At 32.6% G+C, this 27,583-nt stretch overlaps 1 protein-coding gene and 1 long non-coding RNA gene across 2 annotated transcripts; both read left to right on the forward strand.

Annotated features, from left to right (window-relative positions):
- Positions 1-122: 122 nt before the first annotated feature.
- LOC127710216 (uncharacterized) lies at positions 123-26,322 on the forward strand. Its single transcript, XM_052215977.1, has 12 exons — positions 123-263; positions 7,860-7,933; positions 8,295-8,384; positions 9,694-9,756; positions 14,950-15,047; positions 16,291-16,424; positions 17,049-17,145; positions 18,975-19,138; positions 19,721-19,805; positions 22,351-22,449; positions 22,856-22,943; positions 24,073-26,322. Exons 1-12 carry the CDS (start codon positions 202-204, stop codon positions 24,117-24,119), a joined length of 1,101 nt encoding a protein of 366 aa, XP_052071937.1. The 5' UTR covers positions 123-201; the 3' UTR covers positions 24,120-26,322.
- LOC127710217 (uncharacterized) lies at positions 12,442-14,157 on the forward strand. Its single transcript, XR_007986060.1, has 2 exons — positions 12,442-13,686; positions 14,078-14,157. It is a non-coding gene; the product is annotated as an uncharacterized LOC127710217 (long non-coding RNA).
- Positions 26,323-27,583: the final 1,261 nt, after the last annotated feature.

Below are 27,583 nucleotides of genomic sequence, written 5' to 3' on the forward strand. Positions count from 1 at the left end.
TTTAAATATGGGCTGGATGAAAGTATCATTTTAAATCACTAAAACAAGTCGGAGAGATAAATTTTGCGGTTACTGGTTCCTTGCCAGAAACTGGATTTTTGTTGCCTAGTAAAAAAGAAACAGATAGGGATTTTCCACATTTTTTTTACTACTTCATGAACTTGATGTCAACTTTTCTTTCATGGTCAAATATGGGGTGAAATGAATCAAATTATCTTAAGAACTCATAAAAGTGCATATGAACCTGGTGAAGAAATATTTGGGTAATTAAACATGTCTCTTTTTAAGAAGGACTCATTTGGGACAGATCATTATATGCATGGCATAAACTTCACAGAATGACAGACACTGAGTTTTTTTGTCTCTGTATATACATTACAATATATCCATATAACTGATGTACATTCTACTAGGGTGTGTGATTTCATTGATGTAATATTGTCATGATTGTAATACCCTTAAGTCTGGTAATTTCTTTCCTCCCATAAGTCCAATCATAATTTGTAAACCTAAAATTGAATAAACACACTTATTGAATGAATGAAATTACACGCCAGCATTGTATATAAACGCCATTACTGAACAAACAGAGCTACCAACCAGCATTATATTTTTATATGTAAATATATATTTGTACATGTTGTAAGGCCAATTAAAATTAATTGATAGATTTTCATCCCCGCCCGCCCCAGGTTTTTTGTTCATTTCCGTTACCGATAACCGCCGATAATTTTGTTTCATTCAACAGTCAGGGGTACTACTTAAACAAGTGATTTTATTATCACCTATTTCAGTGATTTGATAAATTCAGTTATCACCTATTTAAGTGATTTTGGTGTTTCCTTTGATCTTCAAATGCTAATTTCATTGATTTTCCATATTTTGACAAACTTTTCTATAATTTTGCTACATAGAACTAATTATCCCTTTCTTTTGTATATCAATTTCACCAGTGCGCTTGGACAGTAAGTTAGTGCGCTAAAGCTTTTAAAAGTAACCCTTGGGAATTTTTCTATAATCAAATATTCATTAACTACTCTTACTATCAGACAAAGGTCAACAATATTAGGTAACCTGATTGGTTTTCTTTAGAGTTATAATGATCTACTTCAAGGTTATGTCCTGATCTACAAATTATTCCAGTTTTTGCATATTTTAAATAAACTGTAAAAACTGACAGGCTAATCAAGCAAAAGACAATTTCTGCATGTACATAGTTGTTTTTTCAATGGAAGTCTTGTCTTTTTACCAATAAAAAAGACAAGCTTGTGGGAAAAATATCAAGAAAATGTTATAAACACTTGTTGAAGTGATTACATTTTAACTTCTCAAATTACTTGTTTCAGTGATTTTAAAAATACTGTCTATTTTTGTGAAAAATTTTAATATTTCACAACCAAAATCATTTGAAGAAGTGATTCTGAAATCACTTGTTTAAGTAGTACCCCTGACTGTTCAAAACTTCCTGTTTCAGATTTCGGTTTTTGTATTCTTCGAGTCAACAAATCCTTTGCTCAGTGATGACAAAATTATCTTCTGAGTATATAGATTGATTACTAGAAGGGCATGAAATATTAGGGTTATGAGTAATAGGCAGTGTCCAAGAACGTTAATCGCAGTATGTCACAAATTTCAATGAATAGAAAACTGGATTTTTTTATTTATACAATGTCAGGAAATTTGGACTGTGAATGATATCCCAAGTGCAAGAATCGTGGAACATATTGGTACAAAAACATGACAGGAATAAAGCAATTGACACAAGCACGAACTTGTGCGATTTATGACCAAATATTGAGTACAAAGAGTTGGCCAACGTACAAAATGTATTATAGCAAGCCCTTAGATTTACCCAAAGGCTGTCATTTTTGTTGACAAACAGCAAACACCTTCTGTCCCCAGCCCCTCAATAGAGTCATTAAACAACTTTTTCTTTTTGGTTCAGTTCATGTTTTACATTGTAATTATATTTGCACCTTGCATAAGAATCTTAAAAGCTTCAACCCTAGTATTCTCAACACAGTTTGAGTTTATTTTACTCTGTACTCATATTATTTGTGTTGCATACCAATGCATATGCTTCATTTTATGAGCACTACAATAATGTAGAATTCCTTATATATACATGATATAAGCTTATTATTGCCCTTGTATATGAACAACACGTCACAAAAGGGTTTAGGAGGAAGTGAAAATTAAATTTCAACTAAAAAAAATAAAATCCTCCCACCCGTCCCACTTTTTTTCAAAAATCTGGATGAAAATCTAATTTTAGTTGGCCTAATGGTGGTCACTTTGTTTACTTGTTTATTTATTTTGGGGTCTTACTAATTAGCGACAAGAGAATAATTAAGCGACAAGAAGACTAGTCTAGTGATAAAAAAACAAATTTAGCGTCAAAAATCTAAATATTAGTTATTCAAATAAAATATAAATAAAGAAAGAAGCAATAAAGTGTGTTTTTTAAAAAATTGATATACATGTATTTTAATTATTTCAGTATACTGATAGAAGAAAATGATCATTTGTTCAAGAAAAGTGTTTTTTCTATCGAGGATATGTTTAAGATAATATATTTACAGTTTAAAGCATATATATATATATATATACGACTTGGAGGTGCGATGGGGATGCTGAAATGTGATGGTTTGGCATGACGTTTGATATTGTGACATTTTCAATACAAGGTTATTAAGGTTCATGTGGACCCTTTGGCTAAAATGGCTGCGTTTTCACCTCAAAATTTACTCTGAGTACTGACAAACCTGTGCATCTGGAAAATTTTAAGGCATAGCATGCCCTTGATAAATAAAATTCAAATGCATTGTATGTTTTAGAAAATTTAAAACTTAACTAGATTTTGCAGTACACTTTTTTTCGTCCCTGCAGAAGATGATAAAATTAACAAACAGTTGAGTTACACTTGATATGGTCCACTGAGGTATCACTCAGGTACACAGTTTAAATCACCAATTATTGTCAGGTATCTATTGTCCATCTATTGTCCATGTCAATCAATACAGTTCACTTCAATTATTACCTGTGGGGAAGTTCTCAAACCTCTTTCACAACTTAGTTTTATTTTGGCACCTTCTGGAGGAATGAGAAAAAAGTGCACTGCAAAATCCTGTTAACTTTTTCATTTTCTAAAACATAAAATATATTTGAATTCTATTTATCTAGGGCATGCTATGCCTTAAAACTTTTCCAGATACACAGGTTTGTCTGTACTCGAGTAAATTTTGAGGTGAAAATACAGCCATTTTAACCAAAGGGTCCACATGAACCTTAAACAACATGGATTTGCAGGAAGGAGAATAAGATTTTGTAGATGAAGGTTTCATGCGTACAAAGGAAAGGAAACAGAAAGAAACGAATGATTCAAGTTCTGAACAGTGTTGAGCAGTGGAGGTGGGGGTTACAAAAATATTTAAATGTCAGGCATCAAATCCTGGGGAACAAAGCAGCTAAAAGATGATCTTTGCCTGCAGATGGAGTAACCGGTGTTTGGAAGTACAAAATGTATGCAGCAAACGTTTTGTACTACAAATAAAATGTCTTGATCTCAATATTAATTTTGACTTCTCTTCAAGTATATGCTTTACATGATTTTGTGTGGACAATTTGATAATATAATTAAATTTATTATTAGCAATGTTTTCGTTTTATATATCAAGTAGAGATAATTTTGTTTTATTCTTGAAATGAATCCTGCTTTATAAGAAAACCCGCACTCTAAGTATAATGTGTTTACAGTATTAATCTTCAGAAATGGGTTAAAATAAACCTGAATGGTCAGTACATGTACTCCTCAGTTTCTGCTGCTCAGCGGAGAAGCAGCTAATTCTCAAGCTTTTGACAGAACATGTGTCACGTCTCGCTATAATTCAAGCATAAATGTACTTGGTGCTTTTTATTTCTAGAAAACTGTTACAATATCAGAAAAATGGATGAATTAGTGTTGTGAGGTCGTATATTGGTATGACGTTGGCGTCGTCGTCGTCCAAAGACACATTGGTTTTCGCACAATAACTTTAGTTTAAGTGAATGGATCTCTATGATATTTAAACATAAGGTTTATAACCACAAAAGGAAAGTTGGGATTGATTTTGGGGGTTATGGTCCCAACAGTTTAGGAATTAGGGGCCAAAAAGGGGCCCAAATAAGCATTTTTCTAGTTTCATGACAAAAACTTGTGGAACAGTGTATGGATCTCTATGAAATTATACCACAAGTTTCCATACCACAAAGGGATGGTTAGGATATGCTTTGGGAGGTTATGGCTCAAACCGTTTAGGAATTAGGGGCAAAAAAGTGATATAAAACAAGGGTGTCCTGGTTAATGGACAATTAAGTACAAATTACAGTGTAAGGGAGGTTATTCAAAAACTACTTTGAATTACCTCCCTTACACTGCTTTTAAATTATGTATAAAGAATTTTTGTATTGTCTTGAGGTGATTAGCTGTCAATTCATTTTTAGAAGTTACTATTTTAATAATTTCAAAAATGCTGATTAAGGTAAATTAATTTTAGCTATGATTATGATTGTCATTTTCTATTTTAAGACTTTTATGGTGTATTTAAATGGGTTATTATGGTTGCAAACTCCATTGGAAATTTGAATTGAAATTATGACCATGCATGACTGAGGGAAAGAATTTTTTGGGGAAAAAGAAGGGGGTGGAGGAGGTTAAAAAAAATGGGGGGGGGGACAATATTTTCTCCTCAAGATTTCAGAAATCAAAAAGAAAATCCTTAAATTTTTTTTTTTTTGAAAAAAAGGTGGGGGTGGGGGGGAGGTCAATTCACAACAGCATAGTGTATTGCACAAAAGCAAAAAATTGAATATAAATTCAAATCATATAACCAATTCTAAGTTCTTTGACTACAGTTATGCTGTGTCAGAAACCTATTATGTGTCAAATATTGAATTACAATCCAAATTCAGACCTGTATCAAGCGTGAATATTATGTCCATTTTTGCGATATCTGCGGTCGTATCCAGCAGCGCTCAGCGAAGCAATTTATTTATCTATGTTATGACAAGAATAAGTACTAGTTAGTCTTGTATATTTGATAAAATGCGATGGACCCTGCTTAGTTAGTACTATAGACCGCCACACTGAACCCTTTTTATTTTTTGTCGCACTTGCACTACTATATAAAGACATGTCCTCCCACTCGAATCCATTATACTTAATCTGAGCCATCTAGTCTATTTTCTGACTCCATACTGCTGTGTGCTTAGCGGATAATTAGCAGATTAAAATTCAGTCTTTGGTTTGACCTGACCAGAAATCAAACCTGATCATCCAAATGCGAGGCTAGCACGCTAACCACTACACCACCACATTAAATGGGGTTCTAACTGAAGACTATCACATTAAGCTAGTATACAAATGTCACACCTAGACCATTGCACTTCAGCATACCCACCAACGCACTTCAGCGTGGACTATCGAACTACAGTGTGGACCATCGCACTTCAGCAATTCAAAGTACCATCGCGGCTCAGAGTCCTATATATATATAGTGTATAAGTGAAGGAATGAATGAAAAGGGGGGGGGTTAATTTCTTTGTTCTCTAATTTTTTAGCCATTCTTTATGGACACTTAATATAATCAGATGATTGAATGATTAGCTCATCCCATATCATGCATATGCTCTTATATTTAGAGTAATTGCCATGTGCATTTACTGTTGTAACACCATTAAGAATCTGGGATTGTAACAAATTGTTCAGATTCATAAATACTTTGAAATAATTTTTTTTTACTAAGAATTCACTACAAAACGTCATGGCTACTAAATGCAACAAAATCTGAAAATTGTTAAAAAATTATAATAACCTGTAATGAATTGACTTTATTTTTATAAATTTATTGTTTAGATAGTATATAAACTTTTTTGTTGCTAAACATGCTAAATTTGTCTTCTTGTCGCTATTTTTTTGTTACAAATTAGTTTTAATTGTAAAATTCCCAGTTGGTCAAATACCAGTTACCATGCTTTCTTGTTGTTCAGAATCTGCTTTTTGAACATATCATTGGTATTTATTGTCTTGCCTGCGACAAAAGTCTGCGAGACATAGGTATTACTATCCGGCAGCGGCGTAAACTATTTGTATAAAGCTTTATATTTCAGAAGGTAGAAGACCTGGATGCTTCATATCTTGTATGCAGATACCTTATGTTACGAAGTTTCCGTCTGTCCATATGTCCAATGTCCTTGACCTCATTTTCATGGTTGAACGACTGCTTGGGAAAAAAAATGAGTTTTTTTGTCATGTGAATTTCTCACTTATCATGAGTAATAGGATAACCATATTTGGTATATGGGTGCCTTGCATTGTCTTCATGTCTGCAAGACAGAGTTCACCTGACCTCGACCTCATTTCATGGATCAGTGTAAGGTTAACATGTCTGTCTAGCCGTTGTCATCTGACCTTGACCTCATTTTCATGGTTCATTGGTCAATGTAAAGTTTTTGTGTTTTGGTGTTCTTTAAATACTAATAGCAATAGGTCAATTATAATTGGTGTATGGAATGATTATAAGGTGTACATGTCTGTCTAGCCAGTATCATCTGACCTTGACCTCATTTTCATGGTTCATTGGTTGACATTATGTTTTTGTGTTTTGGTCTGGTTTTCAATTACCTTTAACAATGGGTCAACTATATTTGGTGTATGGAATAATTGTAAGGTGTACATGTATTTGTGACAGTTTTTATCTGATCTTGACCTCATTGTCATGGATCTTAAAAATGTTAAGTTTATGTGATACTTGTAGTAAAACTTTTACCTTAAGACTTTCAACATAAAATCAATGGTCAGTAAAGCAGGCGAGACATTTCAGCGTGTGCACTCTTGTTCGATATATTCAATATACATGTATACCTGAGTTTGAAAGACAACTTGGACTACTTATAATACTTAAGACAACAGTTTGAGAGATTACTCTTACCAATTATGATAAAGACAACCATGACAATACAGACCAGTTTGAAAGACTACTCCGACCACATATAATAAAGGCAACACAGACCAGTTTGAAAGACTACTCCGACCACATATAATAAAGGCAACACAGACCAGGTAAAAGACAACTTGGACCACTTATACATTTAACAAAGACAACACTGACAAGTTTGAAAGACAACTTAGACCACTCATAATGAAGACAACACAATAATTTAATGACAACTCGCACCACTTATATGGCACTTTTTTTCTCCAACAAATAACAATATATTCACTGTTAACATTATCTTGTTGAATCCGTCATGATCTCTCAACTAATTTTCTATAGTTGTCTAATCGTCTAAAAGTTGTCTAATCGTCTAAGAGTCGTCTAATCGTCTAAGAGTTGTCTAATCGTCTAAGAGTTGTCTAATTGTCTAAGAGTTGTCTAATCGTCTAAGAGTTGTCTATAATAAATCTATTTGATCCCAGTTCATTTGTCTTTAAAAATGTCACCAAAAAGCGGTTTAAGATGTCTTTGAAACTGATTTGATGCATCCTTAAATGGATTCAACCAGTGTTTCAAAGTGGTCCAAGTTGACTGTCTTTCAAAGTGGTCTGACTGTCTTTCTTACTGTTCCAAGTTGTCTTTAAATTAGTCAGAGTTGTCTTTGCAAGGGTTAATATGGACTACCACATTGAAACTTTTTAATGTTTTACTGCCGGACATGTCATATACATTTGTTATTATTTATCATGTTTACAACACATGGAACAAACAAAAAAAACCACTCAAACTCCATTTATATAATAAGATAATAATTTGTATATAAGTGACCCCTGATATGTAGATGTAAATATAATTTACGATTGCCTTTTTTTAAATACATTTCAGAGTGGTATACTTGAACATTGCTAACCCTACAGCAGGTACTGGAGTTTGTGTCAGATTTGAAGGTTATGAACATTGTAAGTGAATAAGTCATTTATCAGTTTTCAAGCAAAGTGATTTAAAGTATTGTATAACAGAACTGTCTGTGTGCATGTAGAACATTGTACAGCATGAGGATAGATATATATATGGAATATTCAGCAACAGTGCACAAGAACTGTTAACCGAACATTTAAATTGAAAGTGAAGGACTTTTATTGTGGATAATCCTTGAAAAAAGCCTTCTGCTGAAATGTTGGTATTGAAATAATACTATAATAATTTGTTTTTTTGTGTAGTTGGGTTGCTGTTTTATTAATGTATGCCTACATGTACCGTCTCTTTTTATCATGTTTATTTATATATATGTATAAAATGTAAAATAATTGTTTTTTATAGTTATTTACAATTCTGGTATAAGAGATGATCCTGAATATTTGGTAAAGAAGCAGTATATAGATTGTCCTTTTGACCTTTATAAATCTCAAGGTAAGTGTTTATTTGATCCTTTGTATAGTTTGTTCTCATGTTGTTATGTTACACCACTGTCTCGGGTTATGGGAAGAGTTGAGTACTCATGAAGATTCTTAACCCCACCACATTCTTCATGTCCCTGTCTCAACCCAGGAGTGTGTAATCCAGTGGTTTTCATTGGGGCTAGCAATGTCCATCAACATTTTTTTTTTATGGATGAAGCAAAGATTAGACCTTTGGTTTTCTCTTTTGTATTTCCCCCCTTTTTTCATTATTGGGTATTCATAGCTTACTATTCAGTTTGTGTTTTTTCATTGTTGAAGGCTTATGGGTCACCTGTAATTGTTCACATCTTTGTGTCCTTGGTCTTTAATGGAAATCCCGTCATTTTTATAGAAGCTCCTACATGTCCAAGTAGCTTGTGTCATTTACCTTGCAAATCAAGAGAAGATTACTTCTAACAAATGAACCTACTGATGGTTTTGATTTCATCAATCTAATAAACTTTCAAAAGTAATACACATATGTGTTCTCTATATTTATTGTGGGAACTGTTAACCATTTACATAGATAAAAAGCAGGCCAGTCATGAAAGTTGTATTTTTTTTTCTATGTGGAGGCAAAAGTCTCTCACTGTTTCACAAATCAAATTATCAATTTAAAAAAAAATCTCCAAAATAGGAAGGCAAAATTTTTGAACTTTTAAGGGGTTAATGATTTGAAGTCACTCATTAATGTTGATAAGGTGGCATACAATGTACATTTTGTTATTGGTGGCACATAGTTCCTATTGCAAGCTTAATCTTATGGACAATTTTCTTCGCTGAAAGTGCTTGGCCAACACTGAAAAACTTTTCAGGAATTATATAAGAATGGTTCTCTACAAATGATCTATTTTTGGTTCTGATCATATCAAAGTAATGGCAGCCTTTGATTCTGATTGGCCAGTTTTTACAGATTTTTTCAAAACAAATAAGCAAAAACATTTTGAAAGATTAGTGGATTGATGGAATCATTAACTAAAAGACATAAGAACTGATCTAAGCGTATTCATAGCTACCCTAGTTTACTATAAATAATCATATTTTATTTCAAAAAATCATGTACATGACATATATATATAAATGCAGTAATATATAAATACAATGGGATTTGGAAACAAGGTTTTCCTTATATTATTATATACTCTAGTTTGGTGGGCGGAAACTACCATGTAGACATAAAAGTGAATAATATGAACTGAAGATGGTCAATTACGCCAACATGTCCTATATTAGTAGACAATCAATGGTAAACACATAAAATGATAATTTTTTTTTTTCAGATAATCTTGGTATTGGTAGTTATGTTTTCCCCTTCAGATTCCAGCTGTTGAATGATTTACCAGGTATAGATTAATTGTGATCAAAGACAATACTTACAGTGACATTTATAGTATTATTTATTGTATATAGATTAGATAAAAATATATACCACAGATTTTTATGAAGATTTTGGATATGTAATTTTGGTATGTTTAACATAAACTGTGAAAAGTAAAAAAAAACAGTTAATTTATCTCTTGTTTTTCTGTGTCAAATCAAAGAATTTAAGATTAGTATATTTGCTGCTTCTCTGCCAAGCAAAAGACATTTAGCAGTAAGAGCAATAGTGTGTCTGTTGTGGGAGACATGAATTCCTCCAGCCAATTAAATTGCAAGCTAGAGCATTAGATATCTGACTCAGCATGTCAGTCTAGTACAATAGAAAAACATTTTATAATCATTTTGTAAGGATCAAACAAAGAAAAAATAATTTTTTCTGAGATACATTTGATGGACTGAAAGACATACAAGGTAAACCTTTATACATACCTCTTTGGTGAGCATATATAGAGAGGGCAGACAGACAGACAGCAGATGGACATCATACCATAATATAGTACATAAAAGATTAACAGAAATTACCAACAATATTGGACAGCATATATATGGATGGCAAACAGACGACAGATGGACATCATACCATGGTATAGTACACAAAAGGATAACAGAAATTACCAACAATATTGGACATCATATATAGAGATGGCAAACAGACGACAAACAGAAAAAGATGTACAAAGACAAAAAAAAAACAACGATCAACACCCATCTTCTCTCTCAGAAATAGATTTACAAAGACAAAAAAACAACCATCAACACCCATCTTTTCTCTCAGAAATAGATTTACAAAGACAAAAAAAAAACAACCATCAACACCCATCTTCTCTCTCAGAAATAAATGTACAAAGAAAAAAAAAAAACAACCATCAACACCCATTTTCTCTCTCAGAAATAGATGTACAAAGACAAAAAAAAAACAACCATCAACACCCATCTTCTCTCTCAGAAATAGATGTACAAAGACAAAATAACAACCATCAACACCCATCTTCTCTCTCAGAAATAGATGTACAAAGACAAAAAACCAACCATCAACACCCATCTTCTCTCTCAGAAATAGGTGTACAAAGACAAAAAAAACAACCATCAACACCCATCTTCTCTCTCAGAAATAGATGTACAAAGACAAAAAAAAAAACAACCATCAACACCCATCTTCTCTCTCAGAAATAGATGTACAAAGACAAAAAAAAAACAACCATCAACACCAATCTTCTCCCTCAGAAATAGATGTACAAAGACAAAAAAACACAACCATCAACACCCATCTTCTCTCTCAGAAATAGATGTACAAAGACAAAAAAAAAAACAACCATCAACACCCATCTTCTCTCTCAGAAATTGATTTACAAAGACAAAAAAAAAACAACCATCAACACCCATCTTCTCTCTCAGAAATAGATGTACAAAGACAAAAAAACAACCATCAACACCCATCTTCTCTCTCAAAAATAGATGTACAAAGACAAAAAAAAACAACCATCAACACCCATCTTCTCTCTCAGAAATAGATGTACAAAGACAAAAATAAACAACCATCAACACCCATCTTCTCTCTCAAAAATAGATGTACAAAGACAAAAAAACAACCATCAACACCAGGGCTTCCAAAAAATATTTGAGCCAGCCGGACATTTTATATCTGATCCGGATTTTAATCCCTTAAGACTAAGTAACAAAAGGCAATCATGGTAATCAGATGGCCATCCCAATGATTGACATTAGATTAAAAAAAAACGATATTAAACTTTACTTTGATGTGAATTTGATGTTCGGACGTAAACTGTTAAATTGGCAGTGCATAATTCGAAGAGCTCATAAATGCCTTAGACTCTTTATTTGTGCAAAATTACGTTGTCAAAAACTTTACTTTCGTTTTTAAAATCACATTTTCCTTATACCGGATGTTGACCTGACAATGGTAAAACATGGACCAGAAACGGATACGTAAAATCCGTATACGTTTACAAAGCAGGACTGAGTGAAGAAGCTCTTTCCACGTTATTTCTTCAACAAAATACTTGAAATGAACATTAGATACAAGTATCAATGATAATTTTTATCATTTTTTAAGAAATGTAGGATGCATAATTAAATTTCCCTACTGCGCACATGCGCACACGTGTTCTAGTTCATACAACGTAGTTCTTACGATTTTTCATTTAAAACCTTTTTTAAATTTTTCATCAAATCATGTTTATAAACGTATTTCTTATAATTTCAATCTTTTGGACAAAATCAATTAGATAGAAACCGCTGAAATGTAAGAAATTCACTTTGAATAGACCGATCAATTTATACGATGTCCAGTACTGGAAATAGTTTACCTGTCACCTGAACAGGTAGATTTCAGCTGTCCAACAACTAATTAGCCTTGATTAAAATTAGAATGTATTGAAGTAGGGGTTGTTTTGATAGTAATTAATCATCATGTTACTTTTATGACCGGAAATGTGTGGCTGTTAAAGGCAAAAGGTTGGGTCAAAAAGATCGCGAATTATTCTACATTTTTGCTAAAATGACCGTCTCTTAAGAAAGCCTTGACAACTAAAAAGTAGATGACCGTTTCATGCTTTGCCCAGCCGGACTTTTACCGGACATTATACAATTGTCCGGAATATATGACCGTTTTGGAAGCCTTGATCAACACCCATCTTCTCTCTCAGAAATAGATGTACAAAGACAAAAAAAAACAACCATCAACACCCATCTTCTCTCTCAGAAATAGATGTACAAAGACAAAAAAAACAACCATCAACACCCATCTTCTCTCTCAGAAATAGATGTACAAAGACAAAAAAAAACAACCATCAACACCCATCTTCTCTCTCAGAAATAGATGTACAAAGACAAAAAAAAAACAACCATCAACACCCATCTTCTCTCTCAGAAATAGATGTACAAAGACAAAAAAAAACAACCATCAACACCCATCTTCTCTCTCAGAAATAGATGTACAAAGACAAAAAAAAACAACCATCAACACCCATCTTCTCTCTCAGAAATAGATGTACAAAGACAAAAAAAAACAACCATCAACACCCATCTTCTCTCTCAGAAATAGATGTACAAAGACAAAATAACAACCATCAACACCCATCTTCTCTCTCAGAAATAGATGTACAAAGACAAAAAACCAACCATCAACACCAATCTTCTCTCTCAGAAATAGCTGTACAAAGACAAAAAAAACAACCATCAACACCCATCTTCTCTCTCAGAAATAGATGTACAAAGACAAAAAAAAAAACAACCATCAACACCCATCTTCTCTCTCAGAAATAGATTTACAAAGACAAAAAAAACCAACCATCAACACCCATCTTCTCTCTCAGAAATAGATGTACAAAGACAAAAAAACAACCATCAACACCCATCTTCTCTCTCAGAAATAGATGTACAAAGACAAAAAAAAAACAACCATCAACACCCATCTTCTCTCTCAGAAATAGATTTACAAAGACAAAAAAAACAACCATCAACACCCATCTTCTCTCTCAGAAATAGATGTACAAAGACAAAAAAACAACCATCAACACCCATCTTCTCTCTCAGAAATAGATGTACAAAGACAAAAAAACAACCATCAACACCCATCTTCTCTCTCAGAAATAGATGTACAAAGACAAAAAAAAACACCCATTAACACCCATCTTCTCTCTCAGAAATAGATGTACAAAGACAAAAAAAAAACAACCATCAACACCCATCTTCTCTCTCAGAAATAGATGTACAAAGACAAAAAAAAAACAACCATCAACACCCATCTTCTCTCTCAGAAATAGATGTACAAAGACAAAATAACAACCATCAACACCCATCTTCTCTCTCAGAAATAGATGTACAAAGACAAAAAACCAACCATCAACACCAATCTTCTCTCTCAGAAATAGGTGTACAAAGACAAAAAAAACAACCATCAACACCCATCTTCTCTCTCAGAAATAGATGTACAAAGACAAAAAAAAAACAACCATCAACACCCATCTTCTCTCTCAGAAATAGATGTACAAAGACAAAAAAAAACAACCATCAACACCCATCTTCTCTCTCAGAAATAGATGTACAAAGACAAAAAAACACAACCATCAACACCCATCTTCTCTCTCAGAAATAGATGTACAAAGACAAAAAAAAAAACAACCATCAACACCCATCTTCTCTCTCAGAAATAGATTTACAAAGACAAAAAAAACAACCATCAACACCCATCTTCTCTCTCAGAAATAGATGTACAAAGACAAAAAAACAACCATCAACACCCATCTTCTCTCTCAAAAATAGATGTACAAAGACAAAAAAAAACAACCATCAACACCCATCTTCTCTCTCAGAAATAGATGTACAAAGACAAAAATAAACAACCATCAACACCCATCTTCTCTCTCAGAAATAGATGTACAAAGACAAAAAAACAACCATCAACACCCATCTTCTCTCTCAGAAATAGATGTACAAAGACAAAAAAAAAACAACCATCAACACCCATCTTCTCTCTCAGAAGTAGATGTACAAAGACAAAAAACAACCATCAACACCCATCTTCTCTCTCAGAAATAGATGTACAAAGACAAAAAAAAACAACCATCAACACCCATCTTCTCTCTCAGAAATAGATGTACAAAGACAAAAAAAAAACAACCATCAACACCCATCTTCTCTCTCAGAAATAGATGTACAAAGACAAAAAAACAACCATCAACACCCATCTTCTCTCTCAGAAATAGATGTACAAAGACAAAAAAAACAACCATCAACACCCATCTTTTCTCTCAGAAATAGATGTACCAAGACAAAAAAACAACCATCAATACCCATCTTTTCTCTCAGAAATAGATGTATAAAGACAAAAAAAATACAACCATCAACACCCATTTTCTCTCTCAGAAATAGATGTACAAAGACAAAAAAAACACCCATTAACACCCATCTTCTCTCTCAGAAATAGATGTACAAAGACAAAAAAAACAACCATCACATGGTCCACATATGTTTATTTCTGAAAAGTTAAAAAAAAAATTGTCAGAACAGCAAATTTGTTATGTATCTAATGGATATCATAATACTATAAAGGTATGTTAAATCAGTCAAAGAAACAGAAAACTATGTTCCAAGATTGACCATTTCAATCAAATCAATGTATATTTTCATTACAGGTTCTTACAAAGCCTCTAGTGCAGGAGGGGACAAATGGTGGAAGGCCAGAATACAGTACTGGATATCAGCAGAATTGATTCATGCTGAATCTGTAAAGGTATAGATCAAATAACATTTGTAAGGAAAGAAAAGGTTGAAATATAAGAAAAAGAAAATTTACTCTTTAGATGTTTTAAGTTCATTTATACAAAAGATAGCAAAACTACAATATTAACTAAACAAAAATACTTGATTATATCCTTTCAATGTCCTATCCTATGAACAATATAAAAATAACGAGATGAGGTATGATTGCCAATGAGACAACTATCCACCAAAGTTCAAATAAAGTGGATGTAAGCAATTATAGGCAACCGTAGGGCCTTCAACAATAAGAAAAACCCATACCGTGTAGTCGGCTATAAAAGGCCCCGACATGAAAAATATGAAACAATTCAATTGAGAAAACTGATGGCCTAATTTATAACAAAACAATTAACAAAAAACAGAAATGACAGACATGAACCAATGACAACCACTGAACTACAGGCTCCTGACATGAACGTGGCGGGGTTAAACATGCTTGTGAGCGCTCAACCCTTCCCCTAACATGGGACAGTGGTGTAACAGCACAACATGAGAACAAACTATAAAAATCAGTTGAAAAAGGCTCAACTCATCAGTTTACATTTTTGGGGTAGACAATTTGTGTCTATTGTTAAAAGACTATTTGTTGTCATCTACTGGTAAATGTCTAGGTCACATATGTTAATGGTTGCTGTCTCTTTATGATAATCTTTTTTGTGTGTGCTTCATATCTCCTTTTATTTACATCAATTAATTTGTTCACAGCATAGGGCGATTTAGATCTTGACATATGATATAGTCACTTGTCGATTGTCCTTGTTTTTGAAGACTGTCTTGTAACCACTATATGTACCAATCTTTATTCCTTGAATTGTGTGATTGATTTACATTGTCTCATTCACATATTCACCACATCTTCTTTGATTTTTTTTACATATCTTTAATAACAATGATTTGTTTATTATCCTTTCGTTATTCTTGCTTCTCAGGTTTTAGGATTTCAACAGTTGATATTTAACAGTATCCAATGAATCATTTTAACGACCTGTTGACAAGTGTTGTGTACACAATCTTACCACAATGTAATTTCAGCATTGTTTGTCAGATTGATTGATTGGTGTTTGCTTTACACCACATCAGCTCAAAAAGGCTATATCCCGACAATCATTTTTCAGACTAAAGTACAATATTATGTAGCTTTGCTCTTATAATTCTTATATGATATATTGATAATTATTTTAGATTGTATGCTAAAACTGCTTTACTATTTTTAGGTTACCCAAGATGTTGTAATAAATCAAGCTTTGCCTAATACAGTAAGACCATCAGGTCCAACTCAGAATACAATAGAAACTATAGATATAGCTAAACTTCCATTGTATAGTAGGAAATTATCTGTGACTGCCAGGTTAGTTTCATATTCTTATATTAATGTATTGTTTTGTTTCTGAGGTTTTATATGGAAATGCAGTGACAAACCAACTATGTAAGTTCTCAGATACTGTATTACAAAATTTGTCTTACAAAGATCGATAATAAACATATTCCTTTATTTGTCGTAAGAATATGGTAATTTTGAATTGAATAGGTATTTTCATGACTATAAATCCAATGTTCATATGCTGGTGATTATAATGGTTACACAAGAGGAAAATATGAGTCAACCAGGAAAAGAAATCTGTTTGAAATTCACCAGTATTGTTGAGTTATCTCCCATTTTCAAAAAGTGTAAACTGGCAAGAAATTAAAATATGTGGATTTTTTTAGATTTGTATTTATTTGGATATTGTAGAATTATGTTAAAACAGCAGAAAATAGAGAAAAAAAAATTTGTTACTTATTTTGGTAAAAATTATAAAAGCAGTATTAATATGTAATATAAGGAATAAATTTTAAATTGAATAGATATTTAGAAAAAAAGATGAAAAGACTTTTTTCTATGTTCAGATTTTATTAAAGTTTCACCACTTGTAAAACATAAAACACTTGAATACATATATAAAACATAATGTTTAACATTGTTAATTTTTAGGTTGTTTGAACATATTCATATATCTGGTGGTGTAGCTAGATTAAGAATCATCATCACAAATAACACAAAAGTCAATGTGAAGACAATATATGTCAAAGTAAGTACCCGGTACTTTGCACTTTTGGATCTTCTCCATTATTTCTATGTTTCTATGTCTTAATCAAATCCTGACCATACCATTATATCTTGTATACAGGCTGTCAGTTATATTGTCACAGTGCACAATTGCATATTTTTTTGATACCGTAGAAAGGCTTGTATAGTTCGCACTGGTACATAGTCCGCACCCCCTTCTCCCCACGAAATTTTAGGTAAAAAAACTTTTTGTAACTGTTAGAAAAGGTCTAATGAAACTCCGGTAATTTCAAATCCTGTGCGGTCGTTTGCGGTATTTTCTTGGAAAAACCTGTTTTTCATCATCAAACAGAAGCTGAAACTGCTTGTAAATGATTCTAGAACGCTTCATGATTGTTAAAATAAGTTTAATTCACTTAAAAAACAATTTAGAAACTTGTGTATGTTTAAACAGGAAGTTTAAAAAGAACGTGTAAAAGAAGAAATTAACCGGTGAGAGTCGAAATCCGTACATAACAGATATCACTATAATACGACTTTGAAAGTAAAACAGTTCCATCTTTTTGTAAAGCAGTCTTTAATATATCTATCACATTAATGTTTGAAGGGTCTTAAGCTAATACAAATCATATTAGTCAGTATGAAACACCAAAACAGAACGAACAATAACCGATTGCGTTTTGTAGTTTACAAATTCTAAGCTGGTTTACGGTTGTCTTTTTCACTATGTTTGTTTCGTTTCAATCAAGCAGATACCAGTTTATTTCAACCAATGCATTGAAAAGAAACGAGAAATTTGTAATGAAAGGTTTAGTTTTTATATTTATCAGTATTAATTTGATATTGAATAGAAATAACTTATTAATATGGATGAGTTAAAATTATTAGTTTGAAAAATGATAAGAGCGCCCTCTACAATATAAATAACAAAGATGGCGGAACGTAAACAAACCACCTCGCCCGCGAAATTGAAATTTTTCTCTTATTTCTTGCTTATTGTACTCTATAGTCCGCACCCCGTCTGGAAGGTCCAATTTTGGAGAATAAAACCGCGGACTATACAAGCCTTTCTACGGTATATAATTTTCTTTCATTATTGTTCAAACAGAGTAAAAATCTACCTGTATTTAGTGTCTACAGACCTAGCAAACCTAGAGAGTGTATTTATGTGCCATTTTCATGAATTTGTGTCCAAGTGCCTCAATTCAGATAGTTTTATTGCAACAAGAATAAAACACAAACATAAATATGTAACTTAGCGTTATTAAACTAGATACAGAAATTTAGAATATATGAAAAGAGGAAGGACTAAACAACAAAATTAGTAAAGGATGTATGAGGATAAAACTATGCCCCAGTCTACTAGTTGCAGTCATTGGATTCAAAATTTAATTGCCCAAAACAACATTAACACTTTTTTTAGAAAAAAAATACAAAAAGCACACTCTTTTTAAGTACCAACAAAGCTGAAAAAAGACAGCTTTATATTTTTTCAAAAAATATGACTGTTAATTTAATAGGCCATCATGGAAATTGAAATAGCTAACAAGAGATCTGATTTTGCAAGTCCACAAATGGTACACGATTTATTGCTTTTACTTTCTGAAATAAAAAAATATTCATTTGGGAGTTAAGAGTCAGTGTGATAACTGGAAACCAAAATTTTTAGCAAAGATGCATGAAGTTCAAAAATTTTTTAAACATGATGATATCAGGCGGGTGGAGAATTGTCTATTATTATTAATCAACTCCTGCTACAGATTTCCATTTCCACTGCTCAAGAAACCTTTTGTGCAAGCCTGTCATTTGAGTCTCTCAACAATTTTGTATTGTTATATATTCCATTTATAGTTATTTGGTGTTTTTGCCCTTATGACAAAAGGACAAAAACTGAACCCAGATGATCCATGTGTGACAGAGATTGATGATAATGTTATTATTGAACCTACAGAAAATCCACATCTTATTTGGGAGGCCATGCCAGTTGAAGGATGTAATTCTGAAATTCTTAATACGTAAGTGTGAATAAAATCATATTCTATCCAAATCAAATAATGTCAGATGGAGAAAAATTATCTTCAGTATGCATAGCTGGTATGGTTTATCACAAATATAATTATAGTTTATTACATGTACAAGCAGTGAAAAAATTATTGAAATTTATAATTTTGACATTGTTATACAGTGACAATGAGACAAATATAGAATTTGAAATTAAAGGGTCCATTGAACTTGAATAAGGTTTAATGAGGTGTTATCTTAGACAGAAAACTGGAAAGAAAAATTTGTTTGCGAAAACGAAAACGTAAATGTAGCAATGACTGTAATCAGTTCATCAAATTCTTTCAAACAGTTTATAACAGCCACTCGTCATCATCATCTTATAAAAACAGTTATGTCTACCACCTGTCATATCAAATTGAAATCCTTTAATATTCAGTCTTTATTTGTTATTTCTTGGCCAATCACTTGATTCTTAAATATGTTTTAATATTTTTAAGTGATTGCATATTAGTTTTGAACTTTGGACTACAGAATCTCCTTATTTGCTTCATTAAAACAAACAAAAACAAAAAAAAACGATTATTTTTCAACAGGGGTATTGACAATGTGCATGTTCCACTACAGTATAAAGATGGCTCACCACTACCTCCTACAGTCAGTAGTAAATATCATATAAAGGTAAAGTACCATTGTGTTTGTATATAAAACTCATCAAAGATATAGGATTATAATTTTGTATGCCAGACGTGTGTTTCATCTGCATAAGACTAATCAGTGGCACTTGATTCAGTATCCTACCTGCTGTTATCACTGAGATTTATTTCTATCATCTGATTGTATTTCTCATGTTTATATTTTTAAAGATGTACACCTCTGAGGAGCCAAAAATTTCTTGAATCAAACTTTTTTTCTTTTTGATGTCATATATTGGTATGACGTTGGCGTCGTCGTCCGAAGACACATTGGTTTTCGCACAATAACTTTAGTTTAAGTGAATGGATCTCTATGAAATTTTACCATAAGGTTCAATACCACAAAAGGAAGGTTGGGATTGATTTTGGGGGTAATGGTACCAACGGTTAAGGAATAAGGGGCCAAAAAGGGGCCAAAAATAAGCATTTTTGTAACTTCCAGACAATAACTTGTGTGTTAGTGTATGGATCTCTCTGACATTATACCACAAGGTTCCATTTCACAAAGGAAATGCTGGGATTGATTTTGGGGGTAGTTGCCTCAAAATTTTAGGAATTCAGGGCAAAAAAAGGGGCAAAAAAAAAGCATTTTTCTAGTTTCATGACAATAACTTGTGTGTAAGTGTATGGATCTTTCTGAAATTGTACTACAAGGTTCCATATCACAAAGGGAAAGCTGGAATTGAGTTTGGGGGTAATTGCCCAAAACGTTTAGGAATAAGGGGCCAAAAATAAGCATTTTTCTAGTTTCCAGACAATAACTTGTGTTCAAGTGTATGGATCTCTCTGAAATTGTACTGCAAAGTACCATACCACAAAGGAAAGGCTGGGATTGATTTTGGGGGTAATTGCCTCAAAATTGTAGGAATTAGGGGCCAAAAAGGGGCAAAAAACAAGCATTTTTCTAGTTTCAGGACAATAACTTGTGTGTAAGTGTATGGATCTTTATGAAATTGTACTACAAGGTTCCATATCACAAAGTGAAAGCTGGGTTTGAGTTTGGGGGTAATTGCCCAAAACGTTTAGGAATAAGGGGCCAGAAAGGGGCCAAAAAACAAGCATTTTTACAGTTTCCAGACAATAACTTGTGTTCAAGTGTATGGATCTCTCTGAAATTGTACTGCAAGGTACCATACCACAAAGGGAAGGCTGGGATTGAGTTTGGGGGTGATGAATCATAAGGGGGTTCAAAAAATTGGGGGGGGGGGGGGTTCCTTTTTTTTTCTTTGAAATTTTCCATTTTAAATTGGTTATTTCTGATTTATATATAAAAGCAAATAATAATGATATGGTTTGTATTGGTAAATTAAAATTTTTTAAGTTCTTAGACCACATTCATTCTGTGTCAGAAACCTATGCTGTTTCAAATATTTAATCACAATCTAAATTTAGTGCTGTATCAAGCTTGAATGTTGTGTCCATACTTGCCCCAACTGTTCAGGGTTCGACCTCTGCGGTCGTATCAAGCTGCGCCCAGCGGAGCATTTTATTGGGTTTATATAACTGTAAAAAAGTAATTGATGGAGAAAAAATCATATGGTGGTGCACTTCTTTTTTTTGCTACGGCCATTTGAAAGTACCCCATTTTTTTTATATTCCCATTTTTCATCAATTTTTACGCATTTTTAGGCTATTATCATGAAAAAAATCACAGTTTCACAATTATACTTTTTTTCATACTTTCACTGAAGATAAAGTGGACCAATCTGAATAAATTTAACTTAAAAAAAACTATAGGTAGGTGTTAATATAAAGAAAGTTTTATAAAATTTTGTTGCTTTTTAGTGTCCAATTGACCATGCTGTAAATTTTATAAATTATGGATTTTTCTCCTTTTTTTAGAACAAAAAGCATATTTTATCAACTTCTTTGTTATGATGATGGAAAAAATACAAATTTAAGAATTTTGAAAAGAAAAAAGTGTATGTTGGGATGTACATATTTTTGGTGAAATCATTTCTTTGTACACTTCACCCATTTTCTCACATTTTGGCTGATGACACTGACCGGATTGCTTATAAAAATTGAAAATTTTATTACTCAAAAACTACTTATTGTAAGTACACAATTTTTTCACATAGTTTAGTTTGATTATAATATTATTTAAATTCATTAATATTATCCACTTGTATCACATGTTTTGGAAATAATTTCCGATTGAGATTTAACGAGACTGAAACATCAGAAGAATACATCCTTAAAAGCTGTTGAAATATTTCTGATATGTTCCCAATATTTTCCTGATCATGTATAAAAACTGGTATTGCATTATACTGGTAAATTCAAATATGCAATTAAAGATGGTCATCAAAAATTTTTTTTTTTAAATCTCGAAAAGAACTCTTTTTTTCCTTATGTGCCTGGAAACTTGATATAAATTCATTTGACTTACAAGGTATTTTGTTTAATTTTGTACATGATATTTACACAAAAGAGTAGGAAAAGAGTTAAAAAGTACTTGGAAATATTTTATTTTTTACATTTGACTTATCTTTAAACAGTTTTAACTTTACTGATGATGAATTTTTCAGTGTACATATGAAATAGAAGTGATAGTGGAATTAGAGAATTTGAAGAGAGCCTCTCTGATGCTACCTCTTCACTGTGTTAGACACACTCAGGATGACACGGTAAGTACTCATTAAGGACTCGTAATTCCTAGCTAGTTCCCATTACATTGTTTTCATATTCATTGCTCATCGTCTCCCTATTTACCCGATACTTACTGCAAACCAAATTATATTTGTGAAAATGTTATTTCGAGTTTATCCCATTTTAGCCAACTTAGCCATGTTAGCTGCTATTTTTTTTCACGATTTTTTAAAATTTCTTGACGAATTTATAGAAGTTTTACATATTCAGAATGATTTGAATTTGTGTTTTACTTTCTACTCATAAAATAAATAGATATTCTTCCATATTATGATTTTTAATGTACCATAGTTTACCAAGTGGTAAATGGAAATAACACTTTATAAAATTGTGTTTCTGAAGCGTTTCATCTCAAGATCTTCTAAATTAATTGTTTCTTTACAGTGGTCTAAATGGCAGGCTCCACAGTGGGTGTATGACACAGAAATACTGACATCGAGCTCTCGCTTCAGTGTACCAGAAAATGTGTTAAGTAAGTTCATGTCATCTCAGCTATTTAACATTTATCATCTTTAGGTTGATGTGTGAATTTCTTTTCATTAATATGATTCAGAGAACTAGGCTCTGTTATATGTTCAACTCTTTGTTATTGATACGATCATAATTTTCACCTGTCAATCCGTCAGTCATTTTGGCTTCCAGATGCTAACTCAAATACTTCTTATCATATTGTATCTTAAGGGGATATATGGTGACATACAATGAAAGGAATATTCCTACTGATGTTGGTCACCAAGTATAAGGTCAAGGTAAGAGTTACTAAATGTAGACAAAAAATTGTGTCGAAAACTGTTTTCTGGATGTTAAATCCATTACTGAATATGGGATTGGATTCTTTCTTGAGTTTATGTTCACTAATAAGGAGAGGAAGATCTTTATTGATTTTAAGGTCACTAGGTCTAAGGTCATGGTCAAAGTTACTAAAAATAATAGGTGACCAAAATTTATGGTCTGTATTGGATATGTGATTAGACATATAGATTTTGAAGTCACTAGGTCTAAGGTCTTTGTTATTAAAAAAACTTTGCCATCATATCACTTTAAGCCATTCCTCTTCAAATCAGGGGTTTTGGGTACATGAGGTTGGAAATACCAAAAACTCCAGTAGTGAAACATTCATTCGGGGGAAGTGTTTACATTCACAGTATTGAAAAAAGGTTGAAAAACTTAATAGGCCTGCATACAAACATGCCTCCATTTCTCCAGCATCTTTTTGATTATTAGATTGCTACTTTAGAATAAATTGAAAGTTCAGCCTGAGGGAGTTTCATCCTTAGTTTTAGTACAGCTGCATAGCAAAAAAACATAATTTCAGATACAACAATGTATTCACGGCCTCTGATATTGTAAATTGGCTATACAAAAATAAACTTAAAGTATGCATGAAAGTGTTCAGTAATTTGCAGGGTATCTTGATTTTGCCCCTATATATTTCTTTTCAAAATATTGAAATTTTTCTGGATTTTCAGATTTTGTGCATGTAATTACCCATGTTATAAAGTGACAGGGAAAGTTTTGGAACCATTAGTCTGTTGTGAGCGAAACATAGGTGATCAAAAGTTTTAAGTATGTGTAGGAAAATGATCTCATTTTATTTTCAGACGGACCTGCATTTTCTGGAATACCAAGATTTCAACCTTTGAGCTGACAGGAAAAGATGATGTAAAAATCCATTTAGCAATTAATTAATTTTCCATATATATGCTGTTAAGCATCATTTTCTATATTATTTGAAACAGTTTTTCCTAAAGCCATTTATACTGTTTCTCCACTATTATCTCTGGTATGTCAATCCTGATGAATAAAAGACAAATTAATGTGAGACTTTCTCTCATTTCAAGTGTATTGGCAAAAGAGAGACAACTGCAAACTCTTATTCTTAAAAACCTTTTTTTTATTCCAATATCAGAGTTGATAATTATATAATTGGAAATGGGAGACAAAGAAAAATTACAAGCTAAACTTGATGCTTTAAATTTATTTCAAGAGTGCTGTTTTTCATTTTAGAAGACTTTAAGATCTTTGGTCTTGATTGAAAATTTTGACCTGATATTTTTCTGTTCATTTCAGTGATTTTCATTTTTATGCTATACACAATTTTGTTTTCTAAAAGATAATATATTGTTTCTAATGCACAAACAAATTAACTTATGTAACATGCTTTTTACTATCCCAAAATACTATAAATCACGCAAAAATACATTTACTTATTTAATTATTTCAATTCTTAATTTATAGCCCTGATCAAGTTGTCCCTTTTTAGACAAGAATTATGTGACTGTGCACATCATCATTAAAATGTACCTCCGGGTGTGGGATTTTCTCGCTGTGTTGAAGACCCATTGGTGGCGTTGGGCTGTTTTCTGCTTTTTGGTCGGATTGTTGTCTGTTCTCTTCATTATATAAATATAGTTTTAACTGCGCTATTGGGTAGTTTTATAAACAAAAAACAAGTCATTTTCTTAAGACTTTGTCAAAATTTAACCAGGGCCACATAAATTTTTAGGTGATCATAGAGTCGCATTGCACTTTGAATTCATAGCTAAACAGTTTTATTATACCCCCTCTTTAAAAAAGGTGGGGTATACTGTTTTACTTCTGTCTGTCCTTCCGTCAGTCAATCTGTCAGTCCGTCAGTCCATCCGTCCGTCCCATGAATATTTTTGTCGCATTTTTCTCAGGAACTACTTGACAAGGATTTCTGAAATTTGGTTTCAGGGTTTATATAAGTAAGTTACACCGTGTGATGCGTTTTCAGATTCATCACTCAACAACTTCCTGTTTACCGAAATATTTCGGCAGGGGTATCATCAGTGAGCAGTAGCTCACAGTTTTACTTGTTTTTATTGTTTCTTGTCAGAGGTGGTGAAGTTTCTGTTTTATAATAATATTTACAAACATTTGAGCATGCTCATTTTGTACCATTGTGATTTAAGCACCTAAATATCAATTTTTCATAATTAAGACACACTAAAGGGAGATATCAAATTAATCTAAAACTGATTGCAACCTTTGTAAGGTTTGTGGCACAAGCTTTAGTTTACAAGGAGACAACAGTATACTAGTGTTTCCTGCAGCTTTTGAAAAGGGCAGGGTAATTTTGTTCTCAGAGGGCACTCTTAGCGCGATTGGCTACACTTTAAGGGCACCCTTTGCGCGGTGGACTACACTTTTAGGGTACTCTTTACATAGAAATAAAGGCACTGTAATTCATATTTATTGGTAAGAAATAAAGATATGTATATTAGATTGTTAATTTAATTCCTTTTTTGTAATAAAATTATCACTTCTAGACTCAGCTAATAGAATCTTGATCATGTTCATTGTGCAACTGTCTCATTTCAATCAATAACTCCAGTTATAAACTTGAATATTGGATCACTGAGACTGATTGTCTAAAGATGTGTTGTGAAAGTGGACTTTGCATGACCAAGAGCATACCCAGTAGTCCTGCTTCAATTTTAAATAAATTTTGTTATTAAATAGCAATAATAGTTAATATATTTTTGATACAGATCATAAAGTTGGTGCACAATAATATATAATATTGCACTTGTGCAAATAATGCATCACATCATTGTCACAAAAGCATTTTTAAATTTTTTTTTAAAGCTATGCTTTACAATACAAGGGTTATTGCATGCAAATTGGTGAATATTATCCATCTTAAAATAAATATTGCACTCCCACTCTTGCACTATAAAAATCTAATCAAGACAAGATTCACGAACTATCATGCAATAACCCTATATTATTAGTATTCATCTGCTGTTAAAATTTTAATAGAAGAAGGGTCAGCCACTGTTGAATTTTCTTTATTCAGAGGGTCTGAGTCAAGATCCTACCTTTCCTTTTTAGCTCACCTGACCTGAAAGGTCAAGTGAGCTTTTCTCATCACTTTGCGTCCGTCGTCCGTCGTCCTGCGTCCGTCGTCCTGCGTCCGTCGTCCGTCGTCCGTAAACTTTTACAAAAATCTTCTCCTCTGAAACTACTGGGCCAAATTTAACCAAACTTGGCCACAATCATCATTGGGGTATCTAGTTTTAAAAATGTGTGGCGTGACCCGGTCAACCAACCAAGATGGCCGCCACGGCAAAAAATAGAACATAGGGGTAAAATGCAGTTTTTAGCTTATAACTCAAAAACCAAAGCATTAAGAGCAAATCTGACATGGGGTAAAATTGTTCATCAGGTCAAGATCTATCTGCCCTGAAATTTTCAGATGAATCGGACAACCTGTTATTGGGTTGCTGCCCCTGAATTGGTAATTTTAAGGAAATTTTGCTGTTTTTGGTTATTATCTTGAATATTATTATAGATAGAGATAAACTGTAAACAGCAATAATGTTCAGCAAAGTAAGATTAACAAATAAGTCAACATGACTGAAATGGTCAGTTGACCCCTTTAGGAGTAATTGCCCTTTATAGTCAATTTTTAACCATTTTTCGTAAATCTTAGTCATCTTTTACAAAAATCTTCTCCTCTGAAACAACTGGGCCAAATTAAACCAAACTTGGCCACAATCATCATTGGGGTATCTTGTTTAAAAAATGTGTGGCGTGACCCGGCCAACCAACCAAGATGGCCGCCACAGCTAAAAATAAAACATAGGGGTAAAATGCAGTTTTTGGCTTTTAATTCAAAAACCAAAGCATTTAAAGCAAATCTGACATGAAATAAAATTGTTTATCAGGTCAAGATCTATCTGCCCTAAAATTTTCAGATGAATCGAACAACCTGTTGTTGGGTTGCTGCCCCTGAATTGGTAATTTTAAGGAAATTTTGCTGTTTTTGGTTATTATCTTGAATATTATTATAGATAGAGATAAACTGTAAACAGCAATAATGTTCAGCAAAGTAAGATTAACAAATAAGTCAACATGACTGAAATGGTCAGTTGACCCCTTTAGGAGTAATTGCCCTTTATAGTCAATTTTTAACCATTTTTCGTAAATCTTAGTCATCTTTTACAAAAATCTTCTCCTCTGAAACAACTGGGCCAAATTAAACCAAACTTGGCCACAATCATCATTTGGTTATCTAGTTTTAAAAATGTGTGGCATGACATGGTCAACCAACCAAGATGGTGCCATGGCTAAAAATAGAACATA

Source organism: Mytilus californianus, unplaced genomic scaffold (assembly GCF_021869535.1).
Source record: "Mytilus californianus isolate M0D057914Y unplaced genomic scaffold, xbMytCali1.0.p SCAF_7, whole genome shotgun sequence".
Taxonomy (NCBI): domain Eukaryota; kingdom Metazoa; phylum Mollusca; class Bivalvia; order Mytilida; family Mytilidae; genus Mytilus; species Mytilus californianus.